This window comes from Mya arenaria, chromosome 3 (genome assembly GCF_026914265.1).
Source record: "Mya arenaria isolate MELC-2E11 chromosome 3, ASM2691426v1".
In the NCBI taxonomy this organism is placed as follows: Eukaryota; Metazoa; Mollusca; class Bivalvia; order Myida; family Myidae; genus Mya; species Mya arenaria.
In genome coordinates this window covers 35,622,779-35,641,974 of record NC_069124.1, presented here as the reverse complement: position 1 = coordinate 35,641,974, position 19,196 = coordinate 35,622,779, and the positions used below count along the sequence as shown (strand labels likewise).

The following is a 19,196-nucleotide window of genomic DNA, read 5'->3' as shown; positions in this document are numbered from 1 at the left end:
GGAATTTAATAAAACTTCATACAGTGATAAATCATAATGAGAGGGAGTGCAGTGTACAGGAACCGCAATTCTGTTTCAGCTTATTACAGAGTTATTGCCCTTTGTTACTTTTTTCTTGTCCAGAGCATAACTTGAAAACTACCAGATAGAATGTAATAAAACTTTATACAATGGTACAGCACAATGAGAAGGAGTTCAGTGTACATGCATCATTACACTTTTTTTTGCAAATTACAGAGTTATTGCCTTTTTCTGTGTTTTTTTGTCAAACTTTTGTCCGGACAGTAACTTGAAAACTACTAGATGGAATTTCACAAAACCTCATACAATGATAAATCATAATGAGAGGCGGCATTCGGGGGTATTAATCACCTTCTGTGATAGCTCTAGTTTGTTTCAGAGGTCCACAGTTAACAGTCTTATGAAAACTTTTTTCTGAGCAGTACTAGGTGAATGGATTGAGATAGAACCATGAACTTTTAGTAGTAGGTTGCCCTTCACTGGTAAAATATCTGTTGATTTGCGCAATCAGTAGGTCTAAGGTCAAGGTCATGCTCATGCTCAGCATTATTTTGAAAACTTGGCCAGAACAATAATTTGACTATGGGTTGACCTAGGCTTATGAAATTTCAGTTGAACCTTGACCAGTAAAGCATCAAGGTTAGGAGGTTAAAGGTCAACAGTCTTATCAAAACTGCTCTAACAGTGACTTTAAAACAGTTTTGATATAGGACCATGAAACTTAAATAATAGGTAGACCCTTAACCAGTAAATGACCCCTATCTTTAAAGGATGAGGTGCAGGAACAGTTCATAAAAGGTTAAGGTCAACAGTCTTATAAACCTTTTTCCGCACTTCAGAGGTTGAAATGTTTGGTCTTCAATTTCCTGAAAAGTTAATCATTAAGTTTCACTATATTCAATCTTCCACAGTTCTCAGGTTGTCAAACATCTCATGTTTACTTTTCAAAATAGTGTAGGACCATGTTGATTGTAGGTGATTGTAATCAAAGGTGAAGGTTTTCATGATAATTAAACTCAAGATGTTTATTTTCCCCTGCACACTTTTTGTATGCCAGACATTTAAGAAAAAAAGATTGATTGTTATAGGACTGTTTTTTGTCATATCATATATAACGTTCTGTAAAAGGAAGTTTTTATTTAATAGTTTTTAAGGCCAAACAAAAATGATGTTGTGGTTATGGTTACTTGACGACCATATTTTTAGTCCTGACCATAATTATTTGCTTGTAAAAGGTAATACAGTTTACTTGTATTACTTTCTAGTTCCTTCGCAACATTTATGTCAGAATGTGTTTGTATGCAAACAATACAAAGCTATACATACTTCATACACATTCAAACATTATTTCCATACCTGTTTTTTGGCATGCAACAGTAACCACAACATTATTTTTATTTGGCCTTATACATATGGCAATACAGTGTCTTATCTTCTCAATAGTTTTAATGTTCAGATTATTATGGGAAATTATATCAAGTGCATTTAATGTACTGAATGGATAACTGAAACATGACGAAACCAGTCAGTGAATTTTTTTGGTGGTATATAATTCCTGCTTTTTCTTTAAGCAAAAAAAAGTCCATTCCCAACCTTTCACCCGAGTCCATTCCCAACCTTTCACCCGAGTCCATTCCCAACCTTTCACCCGAGTCCATTCCCAACCTTTCACCCGATCCCAAGTTTGTATCATTGATACTTCCCTAATGAATTCTGTTGAGAAATAATTATTTTGCAAACAATGTTTATGAAACTATGTCATAGTTTTATGTCAACTTCATATTAATTGATATCAGTCTGTATTCTGTTAATGATATATCTTTATCTCAATGTATTTATTCATGTGACTTAATAAATAAAATTGTATTATTATCAAACTGATGTAAAAATGCGCTCATAAAAGCTTGCGAGTTTTCAATGAATGTCAAGAAGTATTTTTGCCAGACATCATGTGATGGATAGAATTTCTTTAACATTGATTTCATGATCTATTTCAAAGGTAAGTTTGAACATGTTTTTGTCTCTTAATAAAATTAATTACTTATATTGAAATATATAACATAAATGAGGTTGGAATCATGGAAATAAATAATTAAATTCTATATTTGTTTTTGATAGACTATTTTAAGAAATGTTCATGTGTTGTTGAAAATGGAAAGCATTATTTATCATAAATTGACACTTTTTGACATAGAGTGGTTAATCAGATTATTTATGATATGAATAGAATATGCAGGGGTTCTAAAGTTCAGGATTTATCCTGAAATCTGGATTGAGGGTTTTTAACAGACTATTGTACAGTTGTTAAGATTGTTTTTTATGTCCTTATAATGTCATATGACCCTCAGTGGTGTGAAATATTTCTTAAATAGGTTTGAGTTAAGTATGCAGGCTATATAAAGGTTTGTGTAAGGCATAAAGGCTATATTTAGGTTTGTGTAAGGTATTAAGGTGATATAAAGGCTAGTGCAAGGTAAAATATGCTATATAAAGGTTTATGTAACGCTATATTTACACTTGTGTAAAGTATAAAGGCTATATAAAGGTTTGTGTAAGGTATTAAGGCTATATTAAGTCTAGTGTAAGGTCTAAAGGTTATTTATAGGTTTGTGTTTTGTACTTCAATTGTTCGTTTGGTGATTGTTTTTCGCTACTTCTGTCAGTGTGATGCTAATAAACACGCTGTTCCTAAAAAAAAAAAAAGATTGTTTTTTTACTCAGACTTTTGTACCAAAAACAGTAGAAAGTACCTTGAAATAATAATAGTTGACTTGGGAAACAATTTCAAAAGGGGTCTAAGCCATTGTACCCTGTTTTGTGTTGATTGACAATTACCAGATGTAAGAACCTCTTTTACCACATTTGTGGTCATTGAACACAAAATTTATTAAATTACTTATTAGTCTTTGTTTATGATCACATATGTACTTTCCTTCATATTATCGTTTATATAAACAACAGAATAGCTTATTAAAGATTTTATGATTTTATTGAAATTTCTATTAAATGAAAAAAGTTGATATTATTGCCAGTGAATTGCTCTGTAGGCAGACAATGCTTTGTAAGTATAGATATATATATATTAACTAACACATTTTCTTTCTAAGAAATTGATTATCCAAGGGGAAAATGTTCACTCGATGAATACACTATTTGGAACATATTGAAATATTGTATGGAAATCAGCATTTTATTTGAAAACAAAACACATAAAATAGTTGAAACTTAACCTGATTGTACTTCATATCATTTTGTTTCTTTATAAAGAATTTTAAAATTTAAGGAGTTGTGGCAAATGAATTGGAACTTGTGTAGAGTGTGTGAGTAAGAACAAGCTGCCCGGCCTCAGTCGGTGAGAGCCCAGTGCTAGTGGTCTGGCAGTGATGGGTTTGAGTCCACACTATTTACTTTATTTTGGGTAAAGAATCCAGTAATTGATTTGATTTTATGAGATTTATTTTTAACACATGTCCTTAGTAAGTGAATGTAATGAACACTTATCTGATGATTGACAGTGTTTTAAACAGTTATCTTATGGTTATCAATTTTGAATAATACAATAGTTGATAAACTCACTTGACATTTGTTGTGGTTTATTGTGATCCAGTTTATATACTAAGTTATTTTGATATAAAGTAACACATGTGACCCCAATTTTTATTTTTTACTAAGTATTTTGTATTAATTAAAATGAATGAAAATAAGAATATCTTGTCATTCTATCATGATTATGCATACTCATATCATTTTTGTCTGTTATGTGTTATGTGTTATGGGGAACACTGTATCTTCTGTCTTAGGAGTTTCAAAAAGTAATGGTTTTAAGGAAACTTAGTTATTTCGAATTTTGCATAAATTGCATTTTTTTCTGATGTTAACGTTCTTGCATTAGTGATTCACACATGATGAATTTACAGGAATGTTTTTGTTGATACAAGTAGTAAGTTTCAAGATAATATCATCGACTGCACACAAAATGGACCATTTTCTAGCATAATCATCCAAGCATCTTCAAATGTATGCTTCAATTATTTAATACATAAGATATATTATTGTTGTTGCACTTCACATTTTAAAGGCAAATCTCACTGAGATTGTTTTTTCTTCTATTTCTAATGGAAACTGTCAGTATACCTGTAGTATTTACTGCCACTGGTCATAATTAAAGCACACTTTATCAGGCCCTGATTATTTAAAAAAATAATCAAACTATTGATAACTTTTGTCCATTTAAAACTAAAATAATTCAGGATAAAAACATTTCAAGAGCTTTAAATGTGAAAGTAGGTAAATAAAAAGCAGCTAGTGCATGAGCCTGTCCTCGAGCAATACAATGAGATATGCAATTTTATTGCCCACCCACCAAGCTAGTATAAGAAGGGTTTATGGATGACTTGTGGTAACCCTGGCTGCACAGTGGTACATTCTTATAGCTGTCTTATATTTGTGCAATTGGACAAGAAAATCTGCGTTGGATTGCAGAAATGGTTCGTTACACATATGATTTCTTACAATAGTCATTTTTAATGAACCAGCTTGGTACTATGTTTATGTAAAAGTTATTGTTAAATTGTGTTGTTTATATAAAGTTAAAACATTTTACATAATAATTGTTAAAACACTCATCCTGCAAATTCATATTAATTTCAGACATAAAAGCCATAGGTCATTATTTTTCATGTTTTTAAAATACTTTTTTATCATATGACGTTCTTGTACAGTATTTTCTACAAGGTGTTTCTACACTTGTGTATGATAATTTGACCTTTGCTACATTTCCTCTACAAATTGACATTGATACATTTCGCTCTACTAATTTACTATAAGCATCAAACCTTAACAACAATATGAAATATTAGTTATATCTTTATTGGAAGCAATTAACAAATGACAGTTTAGTGTCATGTGATGAAAGTTAAATACATGTTAGATGTTACATTTGTTGTCATTAAATACATAATTTATTAAAAGAGTATTCTTAAGTTAGAAAAAAACAAGACTAGGTGAAGTTTTATATATACGGTATATCAATTTTAGTCAGTAAGTTTAATAAATTCGGCATGAAAATGTATGTTGTACTCTAGATACAAAAATATAAATTTATATTTATTTTTATGATATAAAAAGTTTTAAACTTGTTATGGAAAAGTTTTCCTAACCCGTTTCATAAAACATTTGTATGAAATGGCAACTCATGTGAGATCCTTCATAACATAACATAACATAACATAACATTAACATAACATAACATAACATAACATAACATAACATAACATAACATAACATTTATTGTAGTACAAGGCCTCCGGCCCAAAATACAAATATCAGAGAAGTAAAAATAGTGTTGATAAAGTTATGCATTGTATGAATGTTAAATGTTATAGTACAAAATATATCAGAACAATATAGCTATGATAGAAAGCTATCGATCACGAATGAATTCATCCCTGATAGCAAAAGTCTTTACAATATAGTTTGCAACAGATAATACACTTTGCATATTGTAGTCTGATACTTATTTGTAAAACAAATGAAGCATTATAATTTTATGTTTAAGTTGGTCATTCAAGTATGTTTGTCAGACATCATCATACAACAGGCAGAGTAATAAAATTGTATGAATGTATGATAATAAATAATCTACCATTATTTCATTTTTCAAACTATCAACATAGTGATTAGAGGTAAATACAGTGTGAAACTATTTTAGACGTTTGGGCAAAAAAATTGCAAAACAGAACCTGCATTTTTTTCATTTTTCACAGTTTAAAACATAATAAACCTTATTGAATAGATTAAAGCTTTATAATTGCTAGTTTGAAATAATTGTACTTGGATTTTACTGCATCCATGCCTAAATCTTTTGGAGACCATTCCAGTGGATTTGTTCAGAAAGGCTAAATATTCTAGGGGATTTTGATGGAATTCAGTTGTTTTTTTATGTCTCCACATGGGAGACATATTGTTTTTGCCCTGTCCATAAGTCCGTCAGTCTGTACGTCACACTTCGTTCCCGCTCAATAACAATAGAACGCTTAGACCCAGGAACTTCGTACTTGGTATGCTAGTTGGTCATGACTAGTAGATGACCCCTATTGATTTTGAGATCACTTGTTCAAAGGTCAAGGTCGCCATGACCTTGAGGTGAAGAAACCGTTTCTGTTCAATAACTAAAGATCGTTTGGCTCCAGGAACTTCATACTTGGTATGCTAGTTGTTCATGACTAGTAGATGACCCCTATTGATTTTGAGATCAAAAGGTCAAAGGTCAAGGTTACCTTCAGGTAAAAAACAATATGTTGGCTGTGAACTAAGCTAAGCTTAAAATGGTTATGCTCAATAACTATAGAAGGCTTGTACCCAGGAACTTAATACTTGGTATGCTAGTTGGTCATGACTAGTAGATGACTCCTTTTGATTTTGAGATCAGTAGGTCAAAGGTCAAGGTCACAGTGACCTTGAGGTAAAGAAATGGTGTCCGCTCCATTACTAAAGAACGCTTGCACCTAGGAACTTACTTTACTTGGTATGCTAGTTGGTCATGACTAGTAGATGACCCCTATTGATTTTGAGATCACTAGGTCAAAGGTCAAGGTCGCCGTGACCTTAAGGTGAAGAAACGGTTACTGCTCAGTTACTAAAGAACGGTGTAGCCAGGACCTTATGCAGTAGATGTTTACAGGTGAATAAATCAGACTTCACTGTTGGTTAGTCTCCACTCCAAAATTACAAATTTCATGTCCATCATTCATTTTTTTTCTCAGCTACAACCGCACAATAGGGGAGACGAGCACTTTTTCAAAAAAGCAATCTCTAGTTATTTTAGTAGGTTTTAGTTGGCGAAATAAAAAAAAAAAATAGACACAAGAATTGAAAAATGTATTCACTATATTTGTTGCTATGAAAACCTTTACCTTCTTGTTTATACAGAAAGACTTTATCAGTCATCATATTTTTATCAGACACTGTTATGTCATTTTCACATACTGTATACTGCACTAGCAGAACAACTTATGTCATAGAAAAAATATGTTTTTGAGCAAAATTTAATTGACTAACCTTCATATTTTTTCAGCAATGATGACTTTGTTGATGACGACAAAAAGCTAATGCATACATATTATAAATATTGTTTATTTCTTCCATTTTCAAAATAGTAATTTGCCTTTGATCATTATTACAAATGAATTCATCACTTTTTGTAAATGTTGATAATCATGTTTCCTTTTGGCAATTATATATTTTTTTAAAGTGACATTATTATTCAAAATCAATACATACACATGTATAACAAATATTATTTTTGAGTGATAAATCTTTAACTACTTACTACATATTGCATTTATGAATAATATGAATTACTGATAACAAGATTGTAACCGTGTATTTGCTAACAGAAAAGGCAAAAATATTAAATGATTGGTGAGTGCTTAAAGATTTACTGTGATCTACTTTCATCTCATAAGATAGAAAAACAGTATTTTATAAGAAGCATTGTTTTATACATTTATTCATCCTTTTTTTGTATATTTAAACATTTGTATTAATGTGGTAAATCTTATTGGGGAGTAAGAGTGCATTTTTAAATATTCATTGTAAACATTTCCTCCCATGTGAAGTTGTTTGTTTACATTCAGTTTCACTCACAGACTGTTGTTTCACTTTGTAATTATTGCCTGTTGTAAAATTTCCCTAAAAAAAATCAGGGGGAAGGATAAAAATTCTGGGGGGATTTTTCCCCCTCTCAAGGGGATATGGCATGTAAGATACAGAATATTGCATGCTCTTTGAAATATATATATTAATAATATATTCAAAGGAAATATCTGATAAAACTGGGGGTAATAACATATTCATAAATATAATAAAGTCAGCAAGTTATTATATGTTATTCTTTTTTCATATATCATAATCCAAAACAAAATTGTCAATTGTTCCCAGATTTTAACATTTTGTTCAGTGAACCCTATAAGTAAACTCTGTTTATAGTCATATTTGAAAAACTGGTTTTGATATTAATCTGTGCAATTTGTTGAAAACGGAGTAAATGCCAAGGTATGGTATGGCTTTCTCATTGTTACCTCCATAAACTGCACTGTATAACCAAAGCAACCAGGCATATCTAACATTGGGAATAACACTCGTGACTGTTTTAAAGTACACAAGGAGCAATATTTGTAAGGTCACGTTCAGTTCAGATATATTTTTCGGAGATTGTCAACAGAAACCTCAACTAGTTATAAATCAAATGCATGTCTCTTATTAGCTTTAACTATATGCATGGCTTTGGTGTTAACAGATGTCTACAGATTTTCATTTAACTCTGAAGTATGAAGGTTTATATCTTCATTATTTAAGATTTAGTTTTAAACTTATATATTTTACAACAATTGTGAGACAAGTTATTTCCACATGTATTATACCAATCACTCTTGTTGGCACGATTTTAAGCAAGAGTGTGGTTTTGTGACGGAGAGCAACTGGAAAACTCACAGGAAACACACTTGTCCTGCTTGGTGACCACAACACAAACTCACATGTGCCCATGCCGAGAAACAAACCCAGGTCGCTTAGCGCATTATTTTTGATGGTCTGTTTGTCAAAGGAAAAAGTCATGTGACTGTCAAAGCCAAGGTGTTGTCAGTTGTGTGAAAAGTCATCATTGGCCTTAACTCAAATTGTATTCAAGATATTCAAATAAAGCTTCCTACACGCTTTTCCAGTGACAATATGCACATGTTAAGTTGTGCTCCTTGATCATCTGAAATTCACATAGAATTTGCATTTAATTTTTTACACATGTTAGTTAACGTGGCAATAAACACATCTGTAGCGAGACACATAACTGTGTATCAAAGAGAGGATGAGTTATGCTCCTTGATCATCTGTATCGAGACACATAGCTGTGTATTCAATAGATGATGAGTTATGCTCCTTGATCATCTGTAGCGAGACACATAACTATGTATTAAATAGATGATGAGTAATGCTCCTTGATCATCTGTAGCGAGACACATAACTGTGTATTAAATAGATGATGAGTTATGCTCCTTGATCATCTGTAGTGAGACACATAATTGTGTATTCAATAGATGATGAGTTATGCTCCTGCAAATATCAGCAAAAATGCATCAGAGATTTTCAACATTAACATTACAGAACTACAACACAGGTAGTCATAGGAAGATACACAGGTAATCTATTGGATTTAAAGAGAACTTTGGCTTTAACATCCATTTTCTTTAAATACATGACCACTTGGGCTACATCTAGAATACGTCTTTGTTATCAAGTTTTAATAGTGTAAAAAGTTGCCCCTGTCATCAGAGGTCATGGAAAGAGGAGTAAAAATGTGTATATAGAAGGGAAGATGATTGGCAATTAAATAAATAAAAGGAAATTTTAGAAACCATCCTTCAATGCAAATGAAATGTGAGCTTTAATAAGGTGCAGGTCATACTGAATGCATCTCATTTGTTCTTTTTACATTTCAACAATGTTTGATATGACTTCTGGTCCTGGTATTCCAGATAAGCTCAAGTAATGAACAGGCGATCCAGCAGTGTGACTGAGGGTCAAATTCACGTAAACCCTCGCCGGTCCAACACGCCCGTCAATCGCTCTGGGAGTCAACTCAGTGCTCCTGTATGTAGGAACAACATGTGGTTTAATGTTTGAATTTTTTATTTGGATCAATAATGAGCACTTTCAAATTTGTGTCACTTGGAATCATTATTAATGAATGGAAAGATATGTTAAAAATAAAATTTGACTAGATTTAAAATTCACAATATTATTGATTTGCAAATATGAGGCCCTTGCAAAACATTTGCAATCTGCAGTAGTAATTTTATTTTGATAACTTTGATCATTCCTTATAATAATTTAAATGATAAGTAATTCTATAATATTTAGCTGAATTGTAATCCTTTGTGTTACATCTTTAACCCTTGCCTGAAAAATACTATCTCGAAGTGCATATATACGTAATGAAAAATGTACTTAAATTTGATTTGTACTTAAATGTAATTAAAATTGATCACCATGCAGGCTGAGAAATGTGGACTGAATTTTTAAGTGGAACGCTGTCTTGATATTGCATAAAAAAAGAAAATGCTTGTATCTGATCATTTTGCCCTCTGAGATATTCAACATGACTCATAATTTGTATCTCCACTTATTCCCACTGTTTCAGGACACTAGTGTGTATGAGACAGTAACCAACGGTAACCAATCCGAGACCCTGATGTTCAACTCTCGGGAACCTACGCCCATCAGTTATGGCACTCTTCCAGACAGGACACCTGATACATTGAATGACAGAAGGTAAAACTTGAGCCTATCCACCAGAACAATTGGTTTTGAATCAGTTCCACCCAGAACATAAATATTAAACATTCTTTTGCTAAGAAAAAATCAATAATGAACAGTCACAAACTTATGTAAAAAGCCACGATGAACATAAAGAAAACCTTTCTAGTCTGCCCGGGTATGACCTACCCTAAATTCCTCGAAAGTCCCTTATTTTCTCAAAGGATTCTAATTTTTGTATTGCCATCAATTGTTTTCTCACTGTTAATATTTTTTTCTTTTTCCTTTTGGGTACCTTTTTTCTTAGTATCTCAAAAAATGTGTAAATGTATTGTTTCTCAAGAGAGTGCTAGTTAACATTATCCAGATCAAAATGCGTCTAGGTTTTAAATGATGTTAAGATACTACTTTACTTAACAATTTAAAAAATCCAGCCTTACCTAGCCTATTTTAGGGAGCAGTGAAATTAGAAACAAACACTTTTATTGCCTTAATTGGGATATAATTGGTAATAACACGGTTCAACAAAAATTGTGCACTCATTTAAATGTACTTGTACAGTGTTAAACAAATGTCGATGACCAAAAGGCTCTTATTACCAATTACCAATTATTGTTTTTAATTGTGAAAACTTGTGTAACTTTGATGATTTTCTATAATGTACCTACAGTATATAAGTATATAACAAAACAGTTGAAATTGAACTAAATGAGACTGCTGAAATTGATAATTATGCATTTTGGAAATTAATAAACAGACGAAAGAAAAACCGCCGGAAAAAACCTTTGAAATGGTTTTTGATGGTATAGAATGCAAAAGCCCTGAAGATATTAACAATGGTTGGAAGATGTACTTTGAAAACTTGTATACTCCTTCAAACTCCAATGCGTTTAATGATAATCATATTTCAAATATTCAGGAAAAACTTAAAACGATTAACAAAGCGATTAAATCATCAGACAGCAGTGATATTATTATAATAGAAAATGACATAACAGCATTTAAAACATGCAAAAATAATAAGGCATGTGGGTATGACAGTATATATTATGAAAACATTAAGTACGGAGGCTATATCTTACTCCATCTCTTAAACAAACTGTTTTCAAGCATGACCAAATTAGGCTATTGTCCATTCGAAATGAAAAAGGGGATAATTACGACACTTTTCAAAGGCGGAAATAAACAAAAATCAGATCCTAACAATTACAAAGCGATATCATTATGCTCCACAATTCTAAAGCTATATGAAAAGATTATAATCAACAAAATCAACATATATAACAACATACATATACACGGATTACAAGGCGGGCTCCAAAAAGGCTTAAACTGTATGTCTACCGCTTTTATGGCTAAAGAATGCATACATTTCACACGTGAAAACAACTCTAAACTGTATGCGTGTTAGTTAGATGCCAAAAAAGCATTTGACAACTTAAACTTTGAAATACTTGTCTACAAGCTTTATGACATTGGGATCTCACCTAAGTTTCTCAAAATACTAAAAAATATGCTTACAGAAATATACAGCTGTGTTCGAACAAACAATATCGTGTCAACATGGTTCCAAATACGAAAAGGGGCGAGGCAAGGCCAATGTCTAAGTTTATTTTATTCTGTCATCTACATAAATAGTTTAATAGAAAAACTGGACTGCCATGACAGTGCTCTTAAAATACATGACACCTCTTTTGCTTGTCCTACAGTAGCGGACGATATGATGTTGCTCTCGTTAACACTGAAAGGCCTTCAATCGATGATGGTTGTCTGTTCCGAAAACTCGAAAAATGATCGTTATGAATATAATCAAAATAAATGCACTGTTATTGTATATAATGAAAAACAGAGCGATTTTAAAAAGTGTAAAAGGCATTGGTCAATTTGTAACGGAGAAGTAACGGAATCCATAAGCTACAAACACCTTGGAGTATTTTCCGATAAAATTAACGACATAAGCACATCGGTTGACCTTTGTTGTAAAAGATTACGTCGCACGTATTTTAGCTTAAATGATAATGGCTTAAATGACAATGCAATGCATCTGCTGTCTATAAAAAAATTATACCTTAGCACTGTGATCCCGAAGGCCCTCTACGGTTGCGAGTTGTGGAGTGACCTACAGGATCATCATATATTCACTCTAGAACAAGCCCACAGAATATGTGTGAAACATATGCAAAATATGTCAGTATATACAAGAACAGTGATTGCGTTAAGTTGTGCTGGAATCTACTCAATAGAAACATATATAGACAAAAGAAAATAACTATTTTTCGGACAATTGTGCCGTACTGATCACACAAAAAGGTTAAAAAACTTATTCCTATTAAGACTATGCAAATTCGAAAGCGAACCAAAAGCAGTAACAGGATTTATTCCAGACATTTACAGAATCTTAGGCAAATATAATCTAATACATGTATTATACCACTTCCAGAGAGGTGCAATTTTTCCGAGTCATGATAGCTGGAGATCTACTGTAAATAAATCTATAAATAATCGTGTTGTAACCAATTACAAAATATCACAGGAAAACGATGTGAACCTACGATTATTTAAGTCTATCCATTGTGAATATGAACCTTGTGTAATGTGGCAGTTTAGTAACATGTATAGAGACCAACTGAAACATTGTAGGACTGCTATGCTGATTATTAGTAAATATTTTTCAAGAAGTTTTGTGTCCAAATGCCAAGAATGTGAAATAATAACAGAACAAATGGTTTTGCACAAAATAATGTTTTGTAAAATCTCGAGCTCTTCTAGAGACGATTTATGGATAGCGTTATGTAAATGTCTTAGTGCCAAAGTTTTCCTTGAGTTCAGTCATCTTAAACCCGATGAGCAATTAATCGAACATTTAACTGGTTTTCCGCAGCTATCTATAGAGGACACAGTTAGAGTCAAGGCTTTCAAAGCGGCACTGAAGTACATTAGGATCCTGTATAAATACGGATACAACTCCCGTGATTATGACCTAGACTTTCGCTTTTCATCGTTTAGGTTATTTTGGGCTAGCATGGTAGAAATTCAAAATATAAATAAAAAATTATAATATATGTAAACAAATCAATAACAATAAGACGTCGTAGAATGGGGAAAGGTAAATGAAATTACAAAACTATGTTTCATTCACTGTATTAGTACATGTATAGATGCATAGTTATCATACAGTATTACTAAATGTATTATTTATAGTTAATCTTCTTATCTGATATATTTATTTGTTGTATATAATTTATGTAAATTTTTGTTCAATATGTTTCTTTGTATTATGTTCTGATTATAATGTGTCATGTCTCTTCATATCGGAGGAAATAAAGAATCTCTCTCTCTCTCTCTCTCTCTCTCTCTCACTATAATGTACCTACAGTATGATTACCCCCACACATAATGTTGACCAATAACTGGCCATCATGTAACATGTTTTTTTCAAAATCTCCATATTAAATATATGAATTTTAAAGCAGGTGTTTCGTTTATCTCATGAAAGCTGAAACTTTTACTAGAAAGTAGCTGAGCTATCCATTTGTTGAAGCTGTAAGCTTAAATGAGAGCATGCAAAACACTAAATGTACATATAGCTACCAATACAAGTATATGTTGCAGTCGGCCTTCTCACGTTTGGAAATCTCTTTCCATGTGTACTGGTAGGCTTGTCAACTCAAATGAATCAAATGCTTTCCTCTTGATTTTGTAGTTGTCATACCATTCACTTTGCACAAACCAACCCATATCTACATGCATGGGGCTCAACTTTTACCTGTGTCCTTGATATGGACTACCGGTATATGCTTTAATGTGAAGAAAGTACACATACGTGACATATGTAGCTCACAAATGGTCTTCCACTCATGCTAGTTCAAATAACTTTTGCAACCTCTCTATTGCCTTCTCAAAGCTGTAACATGTAGGAGAGCAAACAAGCGGCTCATTTTTTCATAATGCATTTTGCTGATGTTTTTCAGTCACACGTCTCTGACGGACGTTGATGATGATGATGAAGAGGATAATGATACAAGTCCACTCATCAGTTACGATAAAATAAGAAAGATGGGCAAGAAAAAAATCTTCAAGCAGGTCAAGATCCTTGTGCTACTGGCCATCACAATCGTAGCTGCAGTAAGTTTAAACATTCTGTCCTTTCAGGTATTCAGGTATTGACTTCAAACTTCAGCTACAGATACATCACCTCATAAACAGATATATCATATGGAGGAAAAGTACAGTGAACAGAAACCATAACTCTGGCTGTGATATTCTTCAGTAATTGCCCTTTGTTCATTTTTATACTTGATTTTTGTCCTGGGCCAGACCCGAAAGTTAAAACTTCACATACAAATATATGCAATATGTTTTGTGTTATTGCACTGTGTTCTTTTTTATATATTTTTTTGTCTGGAGCATAAGTCCAAAAGATGCTTAAGTATTGATTTCAAACCTCATTTACAGAAAGATCATATTGAGGAAAAATAAAGTGCAAAGAAACAATAACACTTGCTATTATCTTTTTTGAGTTATCGCTCTTTGTTCATTTCCATTCTTTATTTTTATCTGGAGCGTAATTCCTTCCAAAAGCCTTTAAGTTACGGACTTAACACTTCATACTCAGATGGATCATTTTGAGGACAAGTGCAATGCATAGAAACCATGACTCTAGCTGCAGTATTCTTAAAGTTATTTCCCTTTGTTCAAATTCCCTCTGTCAAAATGTGAAGCTGACACTCTATTTCATTTGGCAGGTGAAATGGCAGTCTGTCAGCTCTTGTGAACACTAAACTTTTCTGAGTCATAGTCTAAAATCTGATGTGAGGCCCATTGAAAACACATGTTTTTGTCAAACTTAAATTCACAACCTCTTTGGTGAGGGGAGAACATCTTTACCAATAGCCACTCTCGCCCATTTGCAGATTTTTTATCAGATCCCCAGTGGAAAGTTGTGATTTTGTCTTCTACTCTACATGATATATACTGGTTCCTTGCAGATGTTTATCATGGTGAATGAGGAGGTTGAGCATACTAGTGGTGAGGAGTGGAACCAGACTACCATTCAATATAACCACTCAAAGATGGTCAGGATACCAGGTAAGAATTGCAAGGTTTGTCTGAAAACTAAAACTAAACAAGCAATTTTGACGTTCTGTGGTCTGCTTTTGGCTGGTCTTTTTTTCAAAGAAAAGTTGAGAGTTGTTTTCATATTGTTAATTTTGCCATGGCCTTGGTGTTTTCATAGCCTTGGTGTGTTCATAGCATTAGTAATGTCATAGCTTTGGTGTCATACTAGTAATATCATTGGTGTTGTCATAGCATTAGTGTTGTCATAGCTTTGGTGTTGTCATGGCCTTGGTGTTGTCATTGCATTTGTGTTGTCATAGCACTAGTGCTGTCATAGCTTTGGTGTTGTCACAGCCTTGGTGTAATGACAGCATTGGTGTAATGACAGCCTTGTGTAATCACAGCCTTGTTGTAGTCACAGCTTTAGTGTTGTCACAGCCTTAGTGTAATCACAGCCTTGTTGTAGTCACAGCCTTAGTGTTGTCACAGCCTTGGTGTAATTACAGCCTTATTGTAGTCACAGCCTTAGTGTTGTCACAGCCTTAGTATTGAAACAGCCTTAGTGTAGTCATAGCCTTAGTGATGTCACAGCCTTGGTGTTGTCATAGCCTTAGTGTAGTCACAGCCTTAGTGTAGTCACAGCATAGTGTAGACACAGCCTTAATGTAGTAACAGCCTTAGTGTAGTCACATCCTTGGTGTTGTCATAGCCTTAGTGTTGTCACAGCCTTAGTGTTGTCATAGCCTTAATGTTGTCATAGCCTTAGTGTTGTCACATCCTTGGTGTTGTCATAGCCTTAGTGTTGTCACAGCCTTGGTGTTGTCATAGCCTTAGTGTTGTCACAGCCTTAGTGTTGTCACAGCCTTAGTGTTGTCATATCATTGGTAAAGTCACAGCCTTGGTGTAGTCACAGCCTTGGTGTTGGCATAGCCTTAGTGTTGTCACAGCCTTAGTGTGTCACAGCCTTGGTGTTGTCACAGCCTTAGTGTTGTCACAGCCTTAGTGTAGTCATAGCCTTTGTGTTGTCACAGCCTTGGTGTAGTCACAGCCTTGGTGTTGTCACAACCTTAGTGTTGTCACAGCCTTAGTGTTGTCACAGCCTTAGTGCAGACATAGCTTTGGTAAAGTCACAGCCTAAGTGTGGTCACAGCCTTGGTGTTTTCATAGCCTAAGTATAGTCACAGCCTTAGTGTAGTCATAGCCTTTGTGTTGTCACAGCCTTGGTGTAGTCACAGCCTTGGTGTTGTCACAACCTTAGTGTTGTCACAGCCTTAGTGTTGTCACAGCCTTGTCGCAGACATAGCTTTGGTAAAGTCACAGCCTAAGTGTGGTCACAGCCTTGGTGTTTTCATAGCCTAAGTATAGTCACAGCCTTGATGTTGTCATTGCCTTAGTGTTGTCCCAGCCTTAGTGTTGTCAAAGCCTTAGTGTTGTCATATCATTGGTAAAGTCACAGCCTTAGTGTAGTCATTGCCTCAGTGTTGTCACAGCCTTGGTATAGTCACAGCCTTAGTGTAGTCATAGCCTTGGTATAGTCACAGGCTTGGTGTAGTCACAGCCTTGGTATAGTCCCAGCCTTAGTGTAGTCATAGCCTTGGTATAGTCATAGCCTTGGTGTAGTCACAACCTTGGTATAGTCCCAGCCTTAGTGTAGTCATAGCCTTAGTGTAGTCATTGCCTTAGTGTTGTCCCAGCCTTGGTGTTGTCACAGCCTTGGTATAGTCCCAGCCTTAGTGTAGTCATAGCCTTAGTGTAGTCATAGCCTTAGTGTAGTCATTGCCTAAGTGTTGTCCCAGCCTTGGTGTTGTCACAGCCTTGGTATAGTCCCAGCCTTAGTGTTGTCATAGCCTTAGTGTAGTCATAGCCTTAGTGTAGTCACAGCCTTGGTATAGTCACAGCCTTAGTGTAGTCACAGCCTTGGTATAGTCACAGCCTTAGTGTAGTCACAGCCTTGGTATAGTCACAGCCTTGGTGTTGTCATTGCCTTAGTGTTGTCCCAGCCTTAGTGTAGTCATAGCCTTGGTATAGTCACAGGCTTGGTGTTGTCACAGCCTTAGTGTTGTCACAGCCTTTGTGTTGCCACAGCCTTAGTGTAGTCATAGCCTTAGTGTTGTCACAGCCTTAGTGTTGTCACAGCCTTAGTGTAGTCATAGCCTTGGTGTTGTCACAGCCTTAGTGTTGTCACAGCCTTCTTGTGGTCATAGTATTGGAGCCGTCATATCCTTGGTGTTGTCTTAGCCTTAGTGTTGTCATAGCCTTAGTGTAGTCATAGCCTTAGTGTTGTCACAGCCTTAGTGTTGTCACAGCCTTAGTGTAGTCATAGCCTTAGTGTTGTCACAGCCTTATTGTTGTCACAGCCTTCTTGTTGTCATAGTATTGGAGCCGTCATATCCTTGGTGTTGTCTTAGCCTTGGTGTTGTCATAGCCTTAGTGTAGTCACAGCCTTAGTGTAGTCATAGCCTTGGTGTTGTCATAGCCTTAGTGTAGTCACAGCCTTAGTGTTATCATATCCTTGGTGTTGTCATATCCTTGGTGTTGTCATATCCTTGGTGTTGTCATATCCTTGGTGTTGTCACAGCATAAGTGTTGTCACAGCCTTAGTGTTGTCACAGCCTTAGTGTTGTCTTAGCCTTGGTGTTGTCATAGCCTTAGTGTTGCCATAGCCAGTCATGTTACCCTATGCATAAATTATGTATAGCAGGGCCCACCACTCTGACTAATATAAAATTGGAGTTCTGCTTGTTTGCCTGAACTAAGAAAAAATGTTGAAAAAGTTTTGAGATTTCTTTCTTTTACAAATGGTATGAAGTAAATTTGGTTAAACTAGAAAAAAATCTGCTCAATTCATATTAATTACAGATACGCTGAAGCATCTGTTTTTTAGCTCCACTGGCCGAAGGCCATGGAGCTTATGTCGTCACAGATTGTCCGTCGTGAGTGCGTGCGTGCGTGCGTAAACTTTTACTTTAAACGACATCTCCTCTGAAACTGATAAGCGGATTTTGACAAAACTTCACAGGAATGTTCCTTTGGTGGTCCTTTACCAAAATTGCTCAAATGGTTCCGGTCCATTGCACAATATGGCCGCCAGAGCTAAAAATAGCAAAATTTTTAAACGACATCTCCTCTGAAACGGTTCGGCAGATTTTGATGAAACTTGACAGTAATGTTCCTTGGGTGGTCCTTTATTAAAATTGCTCAAATGGTTCTGGTCCATTGCACAATATGGCCGCCACAGCTAAAAATAGCAAAATCTTTAAACGACATCTCCTCTGAAACGGATAGGCAGATTTTGATGAAACTTGACAGAATTGTTCCTTGGGTGGTCCTTAACCAAAATTGCTCAAATGGTTCCGGTCCGCTGCACAACATGGCTGCCAGGGCAAAAAAATAGAAAAACCTTTAAAGAACATCTTCTCAGAAACCGATGATCAGATTTTGATGAAACTTAACAGAAATGTTCCTTGGATGGTCCTTTATCAAATTTGCTTCAATGGTTTCGGTCCACTGCACAAGATGGCCCCCAGAGATAAAAATAGAAAAACCTTTAAACGACTTCTCCTCAGAAACCGATGATCGTATTGCAATGAAACTTGACAGAAATGTTACTTGGGTAGTCATTAACCAAAATTTGTTAAATGGTTCAGTCCACTGCACACCATGGCTGCCAGAGCTAAAAAATAAAAAAAACTTTATACGACTTGTCGTCGAAACCGATGACCTTTTTTCGATAAAACTTGACAGAAATATATGTTTGGTGCTCCTTTACTCAAATTGCCCAAATCATTTCGGTCCACTGCACAACA

General features: G+C 34.5%; 1 protein-coding gene across 4 annotated transcripts in view; it reads left to right on the top strand.

Moving 5' to 3' along the window:
* The first annotated feature begins 1,892 nt into the window (after positions 1-1,892).
* The window catches only part of LOC128227192 (P protein-like), a 55,327-nt gene continuing 38,023 nt past the window's right edge, over positions 1,893-19,196 (top strand). Inside the window, exons 1-6 of one of the 4 annotated variants that reach the window (XM_052937484.1) lie at positions 1,893-2,020; positions 3,054-3,082; positions 9,552-9,666; positions 10,217-10,347; positions 14,304-14,457; positions 15,321-15,420. In XM_052937484.1, the coding sequence (XP_052793444.1) occupies positions 9,565-9,666; positions 10,217-10,347; positions 14,304-14,457; positions 15,321-15,420 (487 nt within the window). In that variant the 5' untranslated portion in view covers positions 1,893-2,020; positions 3,054-3,082; positions 9,552-9,564. Of the gene's footprint in view, positions 2,021-2,428; positions 2,495-3,053; positions 3,083-9,551; positions 9,667-10,216; positions 10,348-14,303; positions 14,458-15,320; positions 15,421-19,196 lie in introns of those variants that run through there. The other 3 variants (XM_052937485.1, XM_052937482.1, XM_052937483.1) reach the window with 3 other exon arrangements.